At 30.5% G+C, this 18,216-nt stretch overlaps 1 protein-coding gene and 1 long non-coding RNA gene across 6 annotated transcripts; both read left to right on the top strand.

The window, feature by feature from the left end:
* The first annotated feature begins 3,406 nt into the window (after positions 1–3,406).
* Positions 3,407–4,291, top strand: LOC145076314 (dynamin-related protein 4C-like). Its single transcript, XM_079022238.1, has 2 exons — positions 3,407–3,882; positions 3,946–4,291. The coding sequence occupies exons 1-2, from the start codon at positions 3,407–3,409 to the stop codon at positions 4,289–4,291; spliced, it is 822 nt and encodes a 273-aa protein (XP_078878364.1).
* A 6,853-nt stretch (positions 4,292–11,144) lies between these two features.
* LOC145073958 (uncharacterized) lies at positions 11,145–14,344 on the top strand. Of its 5 annotated transcripts, XR_013691622.1 has the most exons (7): positions 11,262–11,388; positions 11,907–11,970; positions 12,052–12,113; positions 12,182–12,287; positions 12,728–12,813; positions 12,909–13,766; positions 13,841–14,344. It is a non-coding gene; the product is annotated as an uncharacterized LOC145073958 (long non-coding RNA). The 5 variants fall into 5 exon arrangements; XR_013691621.1 differs by having other exon boundaries at positions 12,728–13,766; XR_013691620.1 differs by having other exon boundaries at positions 12,182–12,813.
* The last annotated feature ends 3,872 nt before the right edge of the window (positions 14,345–18,216 follow it).

The raw sequence follows: 18,216 nt of genomic DNA, 5'->3' as shown, positions 1-18,216 counted from the left end.
CCTTTTTGTGGATATAAAGTTCGCTGGAAACGGACTTAGGATGAAAGAGTTATAGCATTTCGAAGTTGTTAACATTTATGGTCCCTTAATGGAAAAGTTGGCAATGCATTCCCTTGCATGCATGAAGGCACACGTGTGTTTAGCTGGGTATGCCCAACGTAAGGCTGGGGTACGCCCAACGTTGCAGGGCAAAGTGATCGTGGGTGTTGAGGACATACGCCCAACGTACGAGAATACGCCCAGAGTCCTTAAACCCTAATTTTAGGGTGAGCCACTATATAAAGAACATAATGCCTCAAACCCTAGCCTCCATATCAGCCTCCCCAACCTCAGAGAAACCCTAGAACTCCTCAACCCTTCATTTTGGTGAAATCTTGACCTTGGGAAGCTCATCTTGGTGGTTTTAAGCTTGGAAGAGGAAAGAAGAAGTATTCAAAGAAGGACTTGGGAAGTTGGAGCTTATAGATCTGGAATAGCATCATCATTTGGAACTCTTTGGAGGTATAAAGTTCTTAACTTTGCTTAAGAATGCTTAGATCTTGTGTAGTGTGGTTTTGGGGTTATTTTGGTCCCAAGAATGGACCTTTTTGGTGCAACTTCGATTTTGAGCTTGGGGTTGCCACCCTCAGAGCTAAAAGTGTGCCATAAGCAATAAAGTTTCAATATTGATGGTCCTAATGAGTTCATGCATGATATTTAGCCCTTGTTATGGAAGTATGTTGTCACCTTTTGTGTTTGGGCTTGTTTGGTGGGTTGCAAGTCACCAAGTTAGTGACTTTATGGGTTAAGACATGGAAAAGGACCTGGATATGAGTTGGTATCCTCTGAAATGGAGTATTAAGCACTTGATGGGAAAGTTTCTTAACAGGGGCAGGACGCCAAGCGTACATTCAGGTATGCCCAGCGTACGCACGATTTGCCTAGTACGCTCAACGTACGTGAGTGTACGCCCCACGTACTCTAGCAGTTTGGGCTTCGAGTTATTGGGCCTCGGTTTGGGCCATGCTTTGGACCTTGGGCCTTAATGGGCCAGCAGAAGTCAGATGATATGGGTCAGGGATTATATTTTGGGCTTAGGGAAAGGCCTATTAAGGGATTAGGCTCAATGCAGCAAATTGGGTCATCACTGGGCTACTAGTGGGCTTGGGAAGCTTACTTAGTATTGGGCCTTGGTTGTGGGCATTAGATCTGGACCAAGTTGGACTAGGGGTAGAATGGTCATTTTACCCTAAGATGGATTAATGTATTGGACTAAGTGATATTTGGTGTTGGTAGCTCGGGGAGCCGAAGGAGCAGCAGTGCGGGATTTGGCAGATAACAGCTAGAGGGATATCAACAAGGTTTCAGCAGTGCAATGTGAGTTTCCTCACTGTGTGAATGGGTCTACGACCATAACGCCGGACCATGTGGTTTATGAATAGGAAGACCCGGGGGTTAGCCCTAGGCACTGTATGTTAGAATGTGATTTCGGATCAAGGTCCGATGTTGGGCGGGCGCCTGAGGAATGTCTACATGATAGTTTATACTTGTTGACTGTGTGTTACTTGTATGTGCCTGGTAGGGAGGTGAGTGTGGGTGAGGTCCCGTATCTCATCCTTAACAGAGTATGGATGGGGTTCCATATCTCATTAGTAATAGAGCAGGGGAGAGGCTCGAGATAGGAAATGAGTGAGTGTGGGCGGGGGCCCGTATCTCACTAACAGCAGGAGCATGGACGGGGTTCCATGACTCGTTAGTAGCAGGCCAGGGGCGAGGTCCTAGTTAGGCAAGGCCTTAGATTAGGAGTGTTGTAGAGTGTGATAGTTGCTTGTTGTGTGTTATGTTATATGTTTGTATGTGTTCAGCGGGCGAGGCCCAGAGATAGGCGGGGCCTAAGAAAAACAGATCTATATACCGAGCGGGGCTCGATGCCAGACGGGGCCTGATGCCGGGCGGGGCACGATGCCAAAGTTCGTCCGATGTTGGGAAAATCCTGATGCAGCAGGCGGGGACCCAGTATGTGGTTGTATGTGGTAGGTTAGGGAACTCACTAAGCTTCGTGCTTACGGTTTTCAGTTTTGGTTTCAGGTACTTCCGGTAGTGGAGGGAAGACCTCGGGGTGATCGCATGACACACACACCAAAGGAGTTTTAGCCTGGATGTTTACTCTGATAAAATAAAATAGTGTTTTAGACATGATACTCTGATGTGATATGTTTTGAATGAATGATTGACACTTGTGGTTTATTTATTAAATTAAAAACGAAATTTTTGGTCATGATTTTTGGGTTGTTACAGTTGAGATCGGGAACGGGGTGTAAGTCCAATCACACCCTAATACTTCGTTTATTTTTTCTGGTTTACGAGTGAAGATTTCCTTTCGCCTAGACTCCTAATGTATCTCCTCTCTCCCTCCAATGCATCTGTTCAAGCAATGAATGATAACGACGATGGCGACGACACAATAGCTGACCATCTTCTTCTCCACAATCCCACATCATACCTTCCACCTCTTTTTTCATCTTGGAATGACAAGATACGTCCCATTGAAGAAACCATAGACATGCTCGTCAACCTTAAAGTCATCAACGAAGGCATCTCTGTCCCCACCATTGTTGTTGTCGGGAATCGTGACTCAGGGAAATCTATCCTTATAGAGTCACTCATCGGCACATGTTTGCCATGTGTACAAGAAACCTGTACATGGGTACCTCTAATAATAAGGCTTCAAAACCATCTGTATCCTGTGACAGAATTCCTACTAAAGTATAAGAAAAAGTCGGTTTGTACCATTAACAAATGCTAATATCTGAAGCCATTAATAATGCTACCATGGAGGTTGTTGGGGAAGGTAAAAAGATAGGAAATGTTCCTTTAACATTGTTGATGAAGAAGAGAGATATTCCGGATCTCACCATAATCGATTTCCCTGGAATACATCGAGATAATTTAGAACAAACAATGGGTATTTTTTCTTCCTTTAGTAATGTTTTAAATATTTTGTATTTTTTGTAGATGGCAATGTCAATCAGTTTATCATTATATATCGTCAACATATGTTATATGACTTACTCTAACACTTGAATGGATGACTCATGATGATATTATTAATTGCAATATGCACATACTACTAAAGAATTATACACATGTACATAACAATAGTGTAACATGGATATCTATAACTAATGAAATTATAAATGCTATTGCTAGAATTAAGGTAACTTAAAAGAAAGGAAAAAAAACAACTTTAATTTATTTAAGTTTGTGTTAATTTGGCCATTTGGGCACATGTCGTTTATATTTTTTTAGGTATTGCTATAGAGTTTGAAATGCCTAAGGATAATTTATTTTAAATGTTGCGTCTGCCACCAGTGATCTCTCAAATTGGAAATGAAGTATGTACTACAAAGAAGAGAGGATGCTAGCTATGATTGCCAAATGTGACCAAGTCAAATATGGTAATGTCTTCGACACCGTTGGGATAAATAAATACAACATTGATCGCTACCAATACATATATGTTAGAAACATAATTAATGATGACACCCACAATAAAGCTAGAATCGAAGAATCGACACTCTTTGAACGTCTCCATCGTGTGAATGGGTTGCCCGAGAGTGAAAAGTCCATGTTGGGTATTCCCGCCTTGGCAAATAAGCTTGTTCAGATGCAATTGGCATTCATATTGAAATGTCTTCCGGACATTCTCAAGAAGATCAATGAGAGGCTCAATGCTTTGAATTTGGAGCTCAACCAATTACCCAACAATCTCATGAGTGTTCCCGAAGCTATGGCTACTTTCATGCATGTTATTGGATCCTTGAAAGAAATTGTTCAAAAAATGTTGATACAAGGTGACTATAATGAGTATGAGGACGATAAACAAATGCATTTCAATGCTCGGTTAGTCGAAATGCTGGATCGATTTTAGAAAAAACTTCACTTGAGCGACAAATTCTCTGAAAGTTTCCTTGTTGAGGAGATCAAAGTTTTAGAGGAAACTAATGGGATATGGTCATCTAATTTCCCTCCTCATTCATGTTTGCTTAGCAAAAAAGTGAACAATATCTATAATTTTCCACTTCTCGTCGTAAAAGAAGTCTATGGATATCTTGAAATCGTTTGTGTTAGAATCTTGGTTGATCATTACGTAAGTTATCCAAAACTACTTTCCTCTACGAGGAAAGCAACTGATAACGTGATGGAGAAAATGAAGCTTGAGTTTTCAAAAAGAGTTGTTGAGATGATGGAGATGGAGAAGACCACAGATTATACATGTGACCCTGATTTTATGCTTCTTGGAACAAGTTAATGGGCAATCGTGGTGAGTTTATGCTCGCGACTAACGATTTCCAAGAAGAAATATATATTGAAGGTCAAGGCAGGATTTTTGTTGACCATTTGTTTGATGTACATGAAAATACAAGGGATCAAGCGTTTGAATTAAAAATGAGGATGACAACCTACTGGAAAATTGTTTTGAAATGAGTAGTGGATTGCATGGTGCTTCAGATTCGGTTTGTAATACAAAAATTGATGAATGTGGAGATACAAAAGGAGATAGTGAATGAGGTAATGTTGCATGGTGGTGGTGTAGAAACGATTATGGAGGAACTATCACCAGAGAGGGTGAAGCTACAAAGAAACGTTGGATTGGTCCAGGAATCAATAGGTTTCATCGAAAATGTCATGGATGTCAATTTAGTTTCAGCCCATGCTCTTTCAGGGGAAGAAGACGAGCCTAATTAACTAGGATCCGAAACTAAAACTTCAAAAATAAATTGGTTTAGATGTATAATATATAAAACTTTTAGACAAGACAACTAAGGGCATCCATAATGCATTAAACTTATTAGAGTTTAATAGATTGACACAACATATTTTATTTACTATACAACTCTACATTAATTTTTCTACAATGCATTGAACTTAATAGAGTTCAATGGAATATATATATATATATATATATATATATATATATATATATATATATATATATATATATATATATAAGCTAAAATGTTTCATTTTTCCCATTGAAGAGTTCAATGATCATTGAACTCCATATCCATTGAATGTCAACATGACATCCCACAATGATAGAGTTTAATCAATTGAATGTCACCTCAATCAACTCTCTCATTGAACTATACATTATGGATGATATGTCACCTCAATCAACTCTCTCATTGAACTATACATTGTGGATGCTCTAATATAAAATTTCTTTACATCATTGATCAATGTTGAAACTGTCGATCTTTTGTATTTTTTGATACTTGCATAATTATCTATAATCTAATATATTAATTTAGATACAAAATTAATAAATCTATTTTAATCGTTGATATAGATATTTATTTTCTATAATAAACTAATATATTAATTTAGATACAAAACCAATAATTCTATTATAGTCATTGATATAGTTATTTATTTTTTGAAAATATTGTTTTTTCATTCTTTTATATTAATCCTCAGTAATCCTCTTGAAGCGTTGAATGTCGAAATGACTTTTACTGAAGTGTTGACACAAATACATCATGTGGCGAATAGGAAAGCGCTTGATGTAGGAGATGATCCTTTGGGGTTGCCTAAAGTACATATGATTAATGTTGGGAGCAAGGATGATGTTTCGGATGTTAAAAAAATTGGTTGTTGTTCGGTTTAAGAATGAATGTTCTTTTTTTTTTTTTTTTATAATTTTGAATTGCTTAAAAATTTATTGTGTTCTTATTTTATATGATGATTTGAGACGCTTTTGTTGAAGGAAACTTGGAAATGGGTTTGAATTTGGTCATTCAAATTCGTTATTTGTAGATTTTTAAAGCACACAATTATTGTTAGTTGCATTGATGTTTTTGGATTTTTTGTCGTGATATTTTTTGGTTTTACTTGTCTTGTTTGTTCCCCTTTTTATGTGTATGTACTATCCATTTAATTTTAATCACGATCAAGTGCTATGTGTTTTTTTTTTGGCAAATTGGGTATTGTGTTCTGATCAACCAACTTTTAATGCATTATTTATGGTATTCATGGCAAGAATACTTTAACACAGCAATCTTTTCTTGATCCTCAAATTTTATCAATAAAACATATATCCCCATCAAACAATCAATTGTGGACAAGTTAATGAGGATTGGGGTTACAAGTTATTCTCGTAAGTTGTATACAACCGTTTTTATTTGTTTAAGAGAAATTATCAGAAAAGTCTTAATATTTTAAGAAATCTTTTAATAAATTCTTCAATTTTATTTTTTAAATATAAAAGTCCAGACTTTTTAGCTCTTTAAATAGGAAAGCTAATAAACCGGCTAATTTATTTACTTTAATCATTTTTGACATGTTCAGCAGGTTATGAGACAAAATCGTTATTTTTTCCAAAATAATAATACTTTTCTGCAAATTATATAAACGTATTTTTTATGTATTTATATCTATTTTTACGTGTATATATATATATATATATATATATATATATATATATATATATATATATATATAAGTTTTTATATGTATAACTTTACATATTTATATGTATTTTTTAAGTATTTTACATATTATTCGAGTATGTCTAGATGATTTTCATACACACCCACATATTTTAAGTGTTTCCCATTCGTTTATCTTGAAACTAAACATCGAATGAGAAAAACTTAACATATATGGATATGTAGGAAAACCATCTAGATATACTTATAGAAGCTGTGCGAATTGGATGAAATTGTGAATACGACTTGAGGTAAAAAATACATAAATATGTAAAAATAATACGGTTATACATTTAAAATACATAAAAAGACATAAACATCTAAATAAAAAACTGAAAAATACATAAATACGCAAAAATACATATAAAGAGTAAAGACATAATACAAAAAAACACATAAAAATACACAACATATATAAAATAGTTAAAAATACATACAGATACATAAAAAAATATGTTTATACAATTAAAATACATAAAAATATATAAACATGTATATAGAAAACTTGAAAAAAAAAATACATAAACATAAAAATACGTAATACATAAAAAATACATAAAAGATGTAAAATACTTAAAAATACATATAAATACGTAAAAAATATATTTATACATTTAAAATACATAAACATCTATATAAAAAACTTAAAAAATACATAAATACATAAAATTGCATATAAATGTGTAATACATAAAAAATAACGCATAAAAAATATGTAAAATTTTTAAAATACATATAAATACGTAAAAAAAAAATGTTTATACATTTAAAATACATAAAAATAGGTAAACATATACATATAAAAACTTAAAAAAATACATGAATACATAAAAATAGATATAAATACTAAAAAAAATTACTTTTATACATTATATATAAATGTTGATGAAATATGCAAGAAAGTCTTATTATTTCGGAAAAATTAACAATTTGGTCCAATGACCTATTTTACATGTCAAAAAGGACTAAAGTGAATAAATTAGATAGCTTCTTAGGCTTTTCTATTCAAAAACTGAAAAGTCAGGACTTTTCTGTTCAAAAAAATAAAATTTAGGATTTTATTAAAAACTTTTTAAAATATTGAGACTTTTCCGGAAATTTCCTTTTGTGTAATACACATCGTCAGGAAATTCTCACTTTGTTAATAATACGTGACAAATTACACAAAAATTATGATCATCATCAAAAGATAATGAATCATGGGATGAAAATGTATCGAGGAATAAAAGATTTTTATTTTTAAATTATTTGAAAAAAACTTAACTACCCTAATAATGCCACCCCTTTCGCCTAGTGCAACATGTTTTGCATAAAGTGAGGAAAAAAAGGTTGATATTACAAAAGTCATTAAGTTTACATTAAAATTCTAATTTGATATTATGTTTTTTTTTCTCAAATTTGATAATAAGTTATCCAACTTTTTACAATTTTGACCACTTGATCATTGAATTCAATTGTCTGCTGACGTGACATGATAACGTGACATGCTGCGTGTCAAAATTGAAATTTGTTTTCACAAAACACACCAATTTTTATTTTTATTTTCAATTTTGATGGTAAGTTTTAATTTTTTTTGACACTATTTTTTTTTGTTTCAAATCTAAGATTGTTGTTTTTTTTTTTTAATTTCGTTCAACGTCGACCTTTTCCATTTGAAATGGTATAAACTAACTTTACATAATATTAACATATTTTGCTATCTAAACTTTTGTGACAGCACGGGCGCACGGGGCCATGGGCCAACAACTGTCAATAATCCACTGCTAATCTATTTGTTACTATTTTTAGAATTATGGTATTATATTTTGTGGGAATTTCATCGTTAATTAGGGATGAATTTTGTGGTTCCATTACTAACTAGGGATGCATGGATTCCATCTTTCATTCATTTTAATCTCCAAAATAAAAACATTAATTAAGATTGTGTTTGTTAGCGCTAATTAGTGATGAATTTTGTTGTTCAATCACTAATTAGGTATGCGTTGATTCCATCTTTCATTAATTTTAATCTCTAAAATAAAAACATTAACTAAGATCATGTTTGTTACATAAGATAACACCGGGCAAAATAAAAGTAGACAAATTTTTAGTGATGTTTTCGATGGGTTAGGTTCATGTGAGACGCCTAATTTTGTGAGACCATGAGACGCATTTTTTTATTTATTTTTTATTTTTTTAGTTAACTCAAGTTCCGAAAATAATATTTAAAAAAAGAATTTTTGGATTTTTCCATTTATTTTGCATTTTCAAATTCTTTTTTAGAATATATATAGTGTAATATTCTATTAGAATATTTCACGTATTTTAAAAAAAATGGATTTTTTTATTTATTTTTAGTTAATTTAAGTTCCGAAAATAATATTAAAAAAAATAATTTTTAGATTTTCCCATTTATTTTGCATTTTAAAATTATTTTTTAGAATATGTCAGTGTAATATTCTATTAGAATATTTCACGTATTTTTCAAAAAAAAAAAGGGATTTATTTATTTATTTTTTAGTTAATTCAAGTTCCGAAAATAATATTTAAAAAACGAATTTTTGTATTTTTCCATTTATTTTTGCATTTTAAAATTATTTTTAGATTTGGTCTCACGGTTTCACAAAATTAAAATAGTCTCAAATGAACTGAACCTATATATATATATATATATATATATATATATATATATATATATATATATATATATATATATACCATTATCATTATTATCATTATCATTATATACTTATAAAAGAAGCATTTTTCTAAGCACCACATTCATTTGAAACCCCCATATATTTTTTCTTTCACTATATTCATTTGAAACTCCCATGACTTTTCAATTTCTTTCTAATAATAATTATAATTTGGTTAATTAGGTTAAACAAATATCAAGCCTAAAGTCTAATCATATATAAACTAAATTTTAATATTAAAATAATATCTTTACTTCTACTTATAAAGTTATGTTTTTAACTTTTAACATATTATATTTAATTTATTAGTTTTAATATATTGTTGAATGTAAACCATTATCATTTTAAAGATACCATTTTGGAACAATTTGTATAAAAATAAAATTTTCATTTAAATATAACATTACTGAATCAACTTAAATATCAGTTTTAGTTTAACTTAAACAAGCCAAAGAATATTTTGTACATACTTAAAAGTGATAAATTATAGTGTCTTTCTAATAATGATTATAAGTTGATTAATAAGGTTAAATAAATATCAAACCTAAAGTGTTATCATTAATAAACTAAATTTCAGTTTTAAAATAATATTTGTACTTCTACTTATAAACTTATGTCTTTAACTTTTAACATAATATACTTAATTTATTAGATTTAAAATGTTGTTGTATGCAAAACATTATCAGTTTAAAGCTACAACTTTTGAACAGTTTTGACAAAATACTTAAATTGTTAATTTAAATATACCATTACAGTGTCAACTTAAATATAAATTTCAGTTTCACTTCAAAAACCAAAGAATATTTTGTAAATAGTTAAAAGTGATAAATTGTAGTGATAAATGCAAAAACTAAATTCTAATCTCAATTTAATTAAAATATTTCCTAAAGATATTTTTATAATTAGTAAAGGTTTCAAATAAGTAGCTTAAAATAACTTAGAATAACAACAGTTTTAAATACCTCTATATAAATGATTATATTGTTACCTTTAAATTAAAAAAAACAATGTTTGATGTTTTAAATAATTATATTTAGAAATTAAAACATTAAGCAACTAAATTTTAAAAAATTAATTAACAATAACAACAACTATAAATAACATTAAACCATATATTATATTTAATTTTATTCATGTGTAACCCACGGGTAGAAGTCATTCAAATGATTGAGATTATGAAGTTATAATAGATACATATTATTGTATAATTGAAAATAATGAATATATTATATCAATTTAGTATACAAATTATTATATAAAATTTAACAACGACGTTACTGTTATATTTAAAATATATATATTTGTAAAGACTTCAACTATATAAGTGTTTCTGCATATTAGAATGTGAATTTAAAAATAAATTTTAGTTCCAATTAAAAAAACCAAAGAATATTTTGTAAAAAGTTAAAAGTGATAAATGGTAGTGATGAATGCAAAAACTAAATTATAATATCAATTTAACTAAAATATTTCCTAAATATATTTTTATAATCGTTAAAAGTTTCTAAATAAGTAGCTTAAAATAACTTACAATAACAACAATTAAAAATAACTCTATATAAATGATTATGTTGTTACCTTTAAAATCAAAAGTAATGTTTAATGTTTTAAATAATCAATAATGATAGATTAAAACATTAAACAAATAAATTTTAAAAAATTAATTAACAATAACAACAATTATAAATAATATTAAACAATATATTATATTTAATTTTATTCATGTATAACTCGCGGGTAAAAATCATTCAAACAATTGAGATTCTGAAGTTATGATAGATGTATATATTATCATATAATTCAAAATAATCAATATATTATATCAATTTAGTATACAAATTATTATATCAAATTTAACAACATTGTTAAGGTTATATTTAAAAAAAACATATATTTGTAAATATTTCAACTATACAGGTGCTTCTGCGCAACGCGCGGGCATTCGTCTAGTTATATATAAAACCATTTTATTCTCGTACCTCCTAAATCACATTTACATGGTTCCAAAATTGACACGTAACCTACCTTCCAAAACGACGCCATGGACATCAATCTCCATTCAGAACGACTCCTTTTCCATTGTGTCGTACCGTCGTATCGATTAATCAGCGTTGTAGGTAATCGATTTCATTTTCATTTCATCACACGCCCTTTGTCATTTTCAATTCCTTAGATAGGGGTTAGGTTCGCGTGAAAATGTCTTCGCAAAATATGTACCTGAATTGCATTCCACTTAACATGTGAGTCGTCTACTTAATCAACATACATGTTCATAATCGTTTGTGTGAACTGTTATCTTCTTTCATCCCTACATGCAGATTTTTATAATCGATTGGCTTTATGCCCTCCTTCCCCGTTGTTTTTACACACAATATCTTGGTTACGATTTTTTTCCCATTCTTGTTGTCGATCAAAACGAAAAATGCATTTTGCGTTCATCGTTGCCTTGATTCATTAAAATGTTGAAATCTATTTGAAATTGTCCCCTTTTTCCAATGTTGCAAATTCGATTTAAGTTCAGAGGTTATCTTTCTGGAATTTAGCATTGTTGTTCCAAGTTCTAATTTCAATATCATTTTTGCCAAGTACATCCTTTTCAATGCTAAGTATGATTACCGATTACAATAGGAGAAAATAGATTGCTTTTTTTTTTTTTTTTAGTTTTCTGCTGTGTTGAGGAGCTTTAAGAGTCTCCCTTAAATTTGCTCCACGATCTTCCTAATTTACCTGTTCATGATTGCACACCATCCACTACCAGGGTGAGGCGACATTGTTTTCTGGAAGCGTCATCTCCAATGGAAGAATTCCTGTGGATTATCTTGGTAATTTTCTACTATTGTTTTAATTTCAATTTCAATAAAACCTAACTGGGTGCAATGTTCTTTTTTCTTTTTGATGTCAAGGATTTATAAGCGGCAGTTGAAATTCATTTGAAACTGAAGCATTAGAGAGATTACATTTCAAGGTTTGTTAAATATATTCATGATTTTTTAGTTTTTTTGGGTTATTTAAAAGACTCCTCATTTTTGACAGCACCCAAGAAGAACAAGAAGCAATCCACTATGGTTCTACACTTGCTTTTTCTTATTTTCTATGAAAAGTAGAAGGAAGACAAATTACTACTTGATTGTGGATTCAGGTATAGTTTTATGATTGAATATTATATAGACCAGCCTTAATTTCAAAATTAAAGACAAAAATCAGGATTACAAAATGTTCTTATCTTTGGAGAGGCCAACTCTCTCCCTGAACTTCCGTTCTCTAAATTCAATTTCAAGATAATCACCAACTAACTCCAAACTCCTATTTAAACTACCCGAAGCCGAGTTTCATTGTGTTTTTTTTTGCAAGAGTCTTTGATTATGACAACAAAATATTCATATTGTTGGTATCCCATACTAATTCATTGGAGTATAGAAAGATAATCTTATATGATCAATAGTAAAAAAAAAATAAAGAAAAGAAAATTCGAAACCAAATACAATTTGATTGCATTGTCAATTATTCCCCACTAAAATATGTAATTGTGTAATACTTTTCGAGCTTTCTCCAACTAATTATCCTCTATTAAAATACTAGACATATATTCTTGTTTGTGGGTGCGGGATTTTAGAACCAGATCATCTCCGTTAGTCCTTGAGTCATTCTTCCATGGCTAACAAATTGTAAGTATAAAGTTCAAGTAAACATATGCTTGTAACAACAACTTTAAACAATTATGTTGAATTGAACATTCGACTTAGTGGTTTTTTGTGATCAGTGAGATCTTTCGTGATGGAAGTGAAATCATGATATATGTTGTCTCTTCTAGGTACGTAAAGTTCTTCCATGCCTAGAAGGTATATTATGGTTTTAGTAATCAATTCTATCTTCTATATGCTCAAATTTTCATTTGTGTACCCATTTTTTTTTTCCGAGTTTCAATCGAAGGAGCCTCGGTTGTTATTTATTATTATTATGCTATGTTTTCAAAATTTTATTGTTTACTTGGCTCGCTTATAGCTATTAACTATTGAAGGATTTATCCGATATATCCCTTATGAAAAACCCCTCTATCATAGTCTGAGTTTATTGGTTGAAGTATTTCTTATTCAAGACAAAAATGAAAGCCTACTATTTGGTCACTCTTAATATTATATTTTTAAAAGCTCTTGTTTAGAGAGGATAAGGACATCGATAAAGTTACCTGGAAAGTATAGATGTTTTGATATTCAATGGGTAATTATGACATGTTGTCTAATTTATTTTTCATACAACACCTTTATCACCATTATGTACCTTTTTATTGTTAATTTTTTATATATATATTTCCCTTTTTTGTGATGTATATGATATAACCATCTTGGAGTTTCTTTGGTTTTTTTAATTCTAAAAGAAACCCCATGTGTTATATAATTTTGCATCCAAAGTTAACAATTTATGACGTTTGCAGTTATTTTCCAAGAGTAAATTAGTGTTGGTTCAAGATATTTGTCGGTTGTTAGTTATCTATTTGTTTTAATTTCAGTTTATGCATAGCTAAACTACTAATCTGCCGAACACATCACATTGTTTTCAAAATTGAATAGGCAATTACAGAAAGACCTTAATAGAGTGAGCGCTAATCCTCCATTATAAGGTATGTTGTGCTTAAGTTGTCATTATGATTTATTATATCTTTTTGATATGAGAAGTTTACTTTTATTTTTATAGGAAAGAAGCATAAAAAGCTACATTCACCAAATAAAAAGATGTTATGTGGGAATGGAAAATGAAAGTGCAAGAGGGTGAAGAGAGATTATGTGAAGAGCGTAAAACATTCACTTCAACCAGTGAATGAAATGGAGAGGTCCCTTAAACAGAAGGAGAACAAACTTGAAAAAATAAATAATAAAAATTAAATCGAACATTTTACTATCAAAGAAGAGGGAAGATGATGCAAAAAAAGATTACTTAATTTAATCGTTAAAGTGGAGGGTCCAATCATTTCTGTTAATTTAGTTGTTCAAAAGTCAAATGATTTCATCTTGTTTTCTTTTCGCTTCAGCAATGCTAATTAAGGCGGTTAGAAAACCCTTGAACTTTAAGGGAAAAAGAGTCGCTCAATTGAGAAGTTGACCAAGTTTTTTACTTTTGTAGATAAATTACAAAAATGATCATTTCCTTTATGTTTTTACCATATTTAGTCTATAATCTAAACTTTTTCAATTTTGTCTTTGAATTTAGCATCATGTTAATTTTTTTGCTATTTACATACACAATCTTGAAGCTTTAATAGTATGTAAGATATTTGTAAAACACCTTTTACTTTAAAATGCATATTTAAGATATTTGTATAACACTTGTTTCACAAGATATTTGCAATGAATCACGTTTGTTCAATCAAATAACACATCGATTGCTATTTGATTGCAACATGTATGTTATGAAGGTTGCACGATATAAAGAAATATTTTAAACTCCCAAATACTTCTAATTCATTCTTCATTTTTTAGGTCAGATTGAATGAAATATTGGACATAGCAATATAGATCAAGTGGATAAAGCCTTGAATCAGATTCAAAGATGGTATTTCATGATTAATCCCAATAGTGCATAACAAATGATCTTAATAGGTTTTCCATAAGGTAAAAATGTCGTATAATATAGATTATAAGTATATACTTTCATTTTCTTTTTCTTATTAATGCAACATACATTGAAAATCTACCCATATCTACTTTAGATAACGGTAAAAAATACCCAAATTACCCTCCGTGGGTTGTGCTTAGGAACGCGAGAACAGTTGTAGACCAATCATTTTTAGAGGGCATAAATGGAATTTTACCATCTAATTAAATTATGATTTCCTAAATTTTAGTGATTATGATGACAATTACCCAAAATATCTCATCTTTTAGATCCTATTCTTTTAATGAACCAATAATTAATAAAATCATGATTTAATTTTTATCTAAAAAAAACGTTTTTTTTTTCATTTTATTTTTCATTTTTATGTTTTGTTTTTAGCAAATCAAATATAATGAATAATTTATCGGTTTACCTCATTTATTTTTTTTTAAAAAAATATCTTCATAAATAATGATTTATACATTTCATTTTAAAATGAATAAAATTGTAAATTATAAATGAATTAACTCATATGTATTTATGAATACACTTGTAAAATCATAAATGAATAAAACCCGAAAAAAAGATTATAAAATCAGCTAAAATGATACTCATATATAAATAAATAAAACACATTTCTATTCATATAAGAATATAATTATAATAGTAAATGAATAAGTTACAATATATATATATATATATATATATATATATATATATATATATATATATATATATATATATATATATATATATTGATACGGAACCTAATACTACAATTACAATCATAAATGAATAAAACATCTTTGCGCTCCTTCCGAAATCTATTGGTGTCAATATTTCATTTGGTAAATCTCCTACCTTCCACTATATGCATGTTTATTCATTGGATCTGCAAAAATGTTAAAGAAACAATTATGTATAATTAAATAGTTATTCACACATGAATACACTGATATTCACAAATGAATACAGTCTATTCATAAATAAATACAAAATAAAAATAGTGTAAAAATTATCATTTCTTATTCTTCGTTCCCTGCCAAGAATAACCACCAGGATGGGGTTGTGTTTCCGGTGAAATCAAAAGGTGCAACCGCCTCTTGGCTCTTTCCCCTAACCTGCATTGTCGTGGCTGCTTTCCTTGCTCCTCTCGAACCAGCCTCATGGAGTATTCATTGATGATTAACTGCGAATGAGACATCTGACATTGTATTCACACCAATTGAAACTAAAGATGTAAACAAGCAGCCAAAAAAGAAACAATCAAAATAACAGTATATGATTTACTTGGTACTTAATTACCATATCAACAACAGTTTGGCTAGATAAGAACTCAAATACGCCGTCACTTGCAAGAACAAAGAATGGATGATTATGAGTGAGTTGAGTTACAGAACCTATTCAAACATGCTTTATCTGACCCTAATATGAACTCGAGAAGTTGCCTCAAATTCACAAACCTAGACTCCAGTTTGCAGAAGCTCGTTCTTACAAAGTAAAAGTCTAACAAAGCGTACAAAGAAAATGTCCTAAACAACCAAGATGTAAAGATACTAACTCATTGCAAAGCACACGAACACGAATTACAAAATGCCTACGGAATCTCGAATGCAAACTACAGATAAGTAAGCACACAAACGTGTTCAAAAGTGAACAGTTATAGAAGAGGCAGATTTGGGGGAAACTGATTAATTTTACCCATTAAAGCTTCAGAGCCAAGACCAGCACCAGATCCGATGAAACGGCGGAGGTTACAGACCCACAACATCGAAGAAGCCGACGGAATCTTCCAGCACAACAAGCGGATTGTAAGAAGAATTTGAACAACTGAAACTAAAAACCTTAACAACGAAATTAAAGAGATGGAGAATAAGTATATGTTGAAGTTGATAGTACCTGATTCGATGATGTGAGTGTGCGACAACAGGGGGAAGAAGGAATTGTGCTACGATCATAATGAAGCTAGATACGGAAGGAAGCTACAACTTGCGTGTGTGTATATGCGATAACAGGGGAAACACCAACCGGAATCAGTGATTGGATGCAAAGATCGGAAGCCTCGGGGAAGGGAAGTATCGATCGTGACTTAAGAAGGTATGGAGGAAAGCGATTTTTGGCAGAATCGAAGATGGAGAGGGTGGGGGTGTGCGGCCGATTTTTTCAAAATAATTAGATTAGGGTTTTCTTAGTTAAGTAGAGAGAGAGAGAGAGAGAGAGAGAGATTATAGGAATTTTTATTTAAATAAATTATATGGATTTCCTATTGTACCCTTCTTGCCATTTCAAAGTTACATATTTAGCACATCAGTTTCATAAATGTTCATAAAAGGTCCAGTTAATAATAGCCATAAATCTAATTATTTACAAGGTTGTGATCTGTTCTCACGTTCTCAACCTTTTTGGTGTTCTCATTTGATCCTACTCCTATATATATATATATATATATATATATATATATATATATATATATATATATATATATATATATATATATATATATATATGAGTTACAATTCAATAAGTCATATTCAAGAGGCATATGTTATCTTATTGTCACTTTTAATCACAACTTATTTTCTACCTATGGTAAATCTTACTGGGACAACAAAAAAAACAATGTACATGAACTATATCCACATACTCAGTACCTGACCGAAAATCACGGGCAGCAGTCACTCAAGGGCTTAACGGTCATTTCCCATCAATGAAGCGGGCAGAAGTGTAAGATTAACTTAGTAATCTTAGTGACACTTACCGGCAAGATATCTTGAATTATAATGGGAGAGTTCGTTAATATCCTTACAAACTTTTAATATTACGTCAATATTCTTATAAATTTTAAAATTATTTATACGTCCACCTAAACCTATAAATTTAATGTCTATATGACTATATCCAAACTCATATATTAAAAATCATCTAAAAAATGAAAAAACCATATCTATCCTTCCCAAGAGAAATAAAAAATTAGTGTCAGTTTATTTTGTTTCGTCCCTTCGAACCATTAACAATTTCCTTCCTATATCACAAACTTGAATTTTTTTTAAAGTTTGAATTGCAAATATATTAATATTTTTTGTTTTCTATATAGATAAGACTAAGAGTTTCAAAAGAGTTACTGCATGCAAATGAGTTTTTTCGGTTCATGGTTTAGAGGCTGATTGCTTAATAAAAAGAGTAAATTATACGAATGGTCCCTATAGTTTGGGGTAATTTGCGTGTTTGGTCCCTAATTTATTTTTTTAACTCGGAAGGTCCCTACTGTTTGTTTTTGTTATGCGTTTGGTCCCTGTCTTACCTAAAACGATCATTATTTAAATATGAAAAAATGATGGGGTAGGTAAGGTAAGATAAGGGGTGAAGTTGGGGGTGTATTTATTTAAATAAATCTAAAAAAATCAAGGACAAAATAGTCTTTTTAGTTAAGACAGGGACCAAGCGCGTAACAAAAACAAACAGTAGGGACCTTCCGAGTT

The sequence above is a fragment of the Lactuca serriola genome, chromosome 9, assembly GCF_051521515.1.
Source record: "Lactuca serriola cultivar US96UC23 chromosome 9, Lser_US96UC23_V15, whole genome shotgun sequence".
NCBI classification, from domain to species: domain Eukaryota; kingdom Viridiplantae; phylum Streptophyta; class Magnoliopsida; order Asterales; family Asteraceae; genus Lactuca; species Lactuca serriola.
The sequence above is the reverse complement of the archived record's forward strand: the minus strand, read 5'-3'. Positions and strand labels throughout refer to the sequence as shown.

Excerpts from the sequence above, each read along its gene's own strand:
- LOC145076314 (XM_079022238.1), top strand. The coding sequence starts at position 3,407 with ATGATTGCCAAATGTGACCAAGTCAAATATGGTAATGTCTTCGACACC. Across the intron at positions 3,883-3,945 it reads CAAATGCATTTCAATGCTCG|TTTCCTTGTTGAGGAGATCA; the intron begins GTTAGTCGAAAT and ends ATTCTCTGAAAG.